Below are 4,383 nucleotides of genomic sequence, written 5' to 3'. Positions count from 1 at the left end.
CTCCGCGGGGGGGGGGTCCTGCCCCGCGCTGCCAGCCCCCTCCTCAGCAGGGTCCTCGCTCACCTCTGTGGCCGCTCTCGCCTCCCCTGAGCTGCTGCTCCCCTCTCTCTGCCTTGGCGACAGCTCTGATTGCACGGTGACAGCCGCAGTTTGGCCAGAGCAGAGGGAGGGGAGCAATGTTCAAAGCAGGACAGCCCCACTGATGAGAAAGCCACCCCAGGGAAGGTGGGGGAAGCTTTACAGAGCTTCGGACAAGGTGGGATGGGAGCCCAGCAGAGCAGCCTCCCAGCGCTAGGAAAGCACAAACCCAGAAGAAGCAGCTTTGGCCCAAGAGGAGAGCCCCGGAGAGGAGAACGTCTTGAGTGCAAGCAGGCTACCCAGCCAAGAGGAAGAAAGAGGTTTGCAGAACAAACCTGCCATATTTTCAAAGGTGAGTGTTGCTGGGGCATTGCTACGGGAATCACACTCTTGATACCTCACCCAAGTCTTGTCCAAATCCTCCATGAAGCCGTTCTCGTGGGACCTGAAAGCACAAGCACAAGGACAGAGCAGTCACCGGGGACCAGCCGCGGGCAGCTGGGGCACACGCTCTGTGTGCCTTCACACCCTCCATCCTCGCCCGCAGCCTGCAAACGCAGGAACCAGTGATGTGTTCATGCCTGGCTGACAGCGTGTGCGTGCACACGCGTGTGCTCATATGGCTTTTGCACAGAGGGACCGCGTGAGGCCTGTCTGCAGTGCTGGGCTGTACGGCACGTGCTTGAGCACTGTCCTGTGCACAGACAGTGCTCCACGAGCCGCGTGTGAGGAGGCATCCACAGACGCCTGGTGCTACTGCCCCGTGTCTGAGAGCGGAGAGCTGGCCAGTGCTGCCGAAAAGAGCCCGAGGGGAGGGATGGAGCTGATGGGTGTAGGCTGTGCTTGGAGACAGGCTGCAGGGAGCTGACATGGACCACATCCCTTGTGCCCTCCTGCTCAATCCCCCCACCTGCCAGGGCCACTCGGAGGCTGGACCGCAATCCTCTCTGGGGATCACCAGCACCCTCTAGATCAGGGCAGGGGCAAACCTGCTGCCTGGCAGCTCCCCGCTGTGCAGGGTGAGGGCTGGGACTGCCCAGAGACCTGGCGTCACAGCTCGGGAAGAAACAAACCATGTCCCCACAGCGCCCATCTCTGAACGATTAGTGGGGATGGAGGTGGGCACAGAGCACACGTCCCACCACAGGTCCCGCTGCACTTTCCTCCCCTTTGTTCCTGGCACATACCCACCACCTTCCTGGGCCACCTGTAGCCCTGGGCTTCCCCATCCTCTCCCAGGAGGACACCAAGAACTCCTGCTGCCTCTCCAGGCTTCTCACATTGTTGTCCCAGATGCCACCTGTCCTGCTGCTACCCATCCCCACAGTGAGACCACCCCACAGACGGGGTCCCGTGGCTCTATATTATATAGTCCCTACATTACTCTGGGTCCTGCCTGTGTCTTCCACATCCTGCCCATCCTCTCTCCCAGGCCTTTCATCTCCGCATCTTGTCCAGGACCCTGATGGCACCTGAACCTATTTCTCGATAAAATTAGTCTCTCGTGTCCCCCTCCCTCCACTTGCTACTTCCCATCACCACATTCCTCTGTCTGCAACAAGTGTGGAATCTCCAAACTAATACCAAGCACTCCCTTTTCACCCATGATACCGGTCTGACCTGTGGCACCTCACGCTGCAGGCTAATGCTGGTCTAAAAGCCTCAGCTGGACTTAGCTGGAGTCCTGACGTATTTTTTCCTAACAGGAACAGCCAGAGCTGAAATAAAATCCCCCCGGAAGATCAAGCTGGGGCAGTGCAATGCTGTGGGTCTGGCTGAGCTCACGGGGAGCAGCGGGAAAACAGCAGCACCCCTGCAGCCTGTGCCCTGCTCACAAGGACCTGGTGCTGGGTGGCCCCAGGGCTGCTCTCTGCCAGCTTTGCCCAAGCTCCTGAGACCAAACACAGCCCCTGCTCTGCTCTGCTCTGCCATCCCACCACCTGGGGCTCTTCCCCAGTCCTGCGAGCTGGAGCTGGGGCCATGGTGCCCACCCTGGTCACTCAGGCATGTCCCCTTTGTCAGGAGTGACACATCAGCTCGCAGAGCCACTGTCCCTGCAGAGAGTGTGCAGGGTGAGGTGACAGTGCCTGGCATGAGGCTACTTGCGTGCGAACACATGCAGCATTAGGGGCAAGCCCCATGACGAGAGCTTTGTACGGACTTGAGGATGGCCAGGGAGACGTTCTGCTTCCACGGGCTGTCCTTGCGCATCCCGATCCCGAAGCCGGAGCGGAAGAAAAGCTCCCCCGTCGTCACCAGGTCACACTTCTGGGAGGCTTCGAACTCCAGCACTGCCGAGTCCCAGATGAAGGCGTGGAGCTTGCTGGACACGGAGAAAGGACAGGTGGGTGAGGTTGGGCAGCCCAGCTTGTCTGCAGCTGCCATGGGAGCAGCGAGCGTGCTCCCGGTCCTAATTTAAGCACTGATTAACATCACTCTCCTCCCAGCAGGGTCTGTGCTGCTAGGAGGCAAAAAGCTTGGCAACATTTTGGGGGAGGAGTAAGATGGTTCAAATGGAATTTGAAGCCACCCGGCTTTGCACAGAAGCAAGCGCAGAGGCCAGAAAGGGAGGCCATGGCCAGGGCCAGGGCTCTGACTGTGCCTCTCCCACTCAGACTTTGTGCTCTCCATCCTGCAGCTCCCTCCAGGTTTGTATCAGCCCTGCTTGCTTCAGCACACTGCAGCTCCCTGAAACTCCCCAGCATGGCCAGGCAAGGTGGTGGCCCCACTCACTTGTCCCTCACTGCCTGGATGGCTTCGGCAGCACTCTCGTAGTTGTGCTTCTCCATGTGTCGGTACATGGTGCTCAGCTCCACCTGCCGTCGGAAGTAGATGTCCACTGAGCTCTGCTTCACTGTGGCGTAGATGAACTTATCAGAGGGGTTGCGCAACTGAAATGCAAAGAAGGAGCTTGTATTTATTCTGTCCTCCAGCAACCAAACCAGCTCTTCCCAAAGCTGTGTTTCCTTATTTCCCATCTCTGTTTTCTAAAGAAGATCTTGATCTCCTCAGGAGACCTGAAGATGCCGTGGGACACTGGATCCTCTGGGACCATGGTGGTGGTGCAGGTGATGCTATGGGACAGGGACACTGGATTCTCTGGGACCATAGTGGCGGTGCAGGCAATGCTATAGGAGAGGGACACTGCAGCACTGAGGATGCAGGAGGCCTCTGGATGCCATGGGGCTGGCAGTGCTGTGGGCAGAGGACGCAGGAGGGTTGGGACGCTGCGCGCCAGTGCTGCTGTGGGGTACATTCCTGCCTGCCTTGTCTGATAAGCTGTGGCTGTGTCCTTGCCAGAGCAGGGGATGTATTGAGGCATGCTGGAATCTGCTGAGAGTATTGATTGCACCGCAGGGACAATTTCATTAGTTATAACTCATCCATAATGAATCGTTTCCTCGTTGGTTAGTGTGGGCTCTCCAGGAACTGGCAGGCAGTTTGGCTGGGGACATGCTATTTCTGGATGAGTTTTTTCTTGCTGATCCCTCTCCCTGTCTGTCCATTCCCACCCAGCACAGGAACTCAGACCCATCAGCAACAGCCCCAGGCAGAACTACTGGGAGTTCACCCCCCTGGCATAGACCCACAGCCAGGTTAAAGTAGGACTCTGGGTACCACAAGCTGCATTATGTGAGCCAGGAGATACTCACTGGAGACATCTCTGCCCAGAGGCGGACAGAAAAGGGGAAAGCAAGCAAGGGGTAATTACCCGTGGGTCATTAATGCCCGTAATTCTCTCCTCAGGCCGGTCTAACACCAGGAAGGCTGCCAGGTTGGCAGTGTATGAAGCCACGATGATCATAGCAAAGCCAGCCCACACCATGCCGAGAATACGGGCAGAGAAACTCCGGGGAGCACCTGGAGGGAGAGAGGCAAGATCAGACTGGCGCAAGGGCTTGACTTGGTCACCAAAGCCCTGTTCATCCCATCAATGGTGACTGCAATGTGCACCACCCATCTGCTCTGCCAACAGCTGGGCAAGAAGCTTCGGTGTTGCCCAAACCAAGAAAACCCCATCTCCTTCCAGGGCATGATGTCTCACCCTGAGTGGATGGGTAGCCTCGGGCGGGAGGAGCAGCCCATCACTGATGGTGAGGAGTAGCAGGGTGGTCCACACAAATGCCACGAGTGTGCCACCCCCAGCATCACTGAATCTCCCACCAGCTGCTCCAGGGAAGGTTCAGGGGGTGAGGTCCCCCCAGGGCAGAGGGAGGGCAGTGGGAGAGGACATGGGCTTCTCCCCCAGCCCAGTTTCCCCCAGCTCAGGGCCAAGCAGCCTCACTGTGTGCTGTGACACACCTT

General features: G+C 58.2%; 1 protein-coding gene across 1 annotated transcript in view; it reads right to left on the bottom strand.

Annotated features, from left to right (window-relative positions):
* The window catches only part of GRIN1 (glutamate receptor, ionotropic, N-methyl D-aspartate 1), a gene marked incomplete at both ends in the record, with an annotated part of 27,303 nt that overhangs the window by 1,163 nt on the left and 21,757 nt on the right, over nucleotides 1–4,383 (bottom strand). The window contains 4 exons of the mRNA XM_010135998.1: nucleotides 414–523; nucleotides 2,240–2,401; nucleotides 2,812–2,969; nucleotides 3,791–3,957. Of these exons, the coding sequence (XP_010134300.1) occupies nucleotides 414–523; nucleotides 2,240–2,401; nucleotides 2,812–2,969; nucleotides 3,791–3,957 (597 nt within the window). The remainder of the gene's footprint in view (nucleotides 1–413; nucleotides 524–2,239; nucleotides 2,402–2,811; nucleotides 2,970–3,790; nucleotides 3,958–4,383) is intronic.

This window comes from Buceros rhinoceros, unplaced genomic scaffold (genome assembly GCF_000710305.1).
Source record: "Buceros rhinoceros silvestris isolate BGI_N320 unplaced genomic scaffold, ASM71030v1 scaffold18385, whole genome shotgun sequence".
In the NCBI taxonomy this organism is placed as follows: domain Eukaryota; kingdom Metazoa; phylum Chordata; class Aves; order Bucerotiformes; family Bucerotidae; genus Buceros; species Buceros rhinoceros.
The sequence above is the reverse complement of the archived record's forward strand: the minus strand, read 5'-3'. Positions and strand labels throughout refer to the sequence as shown.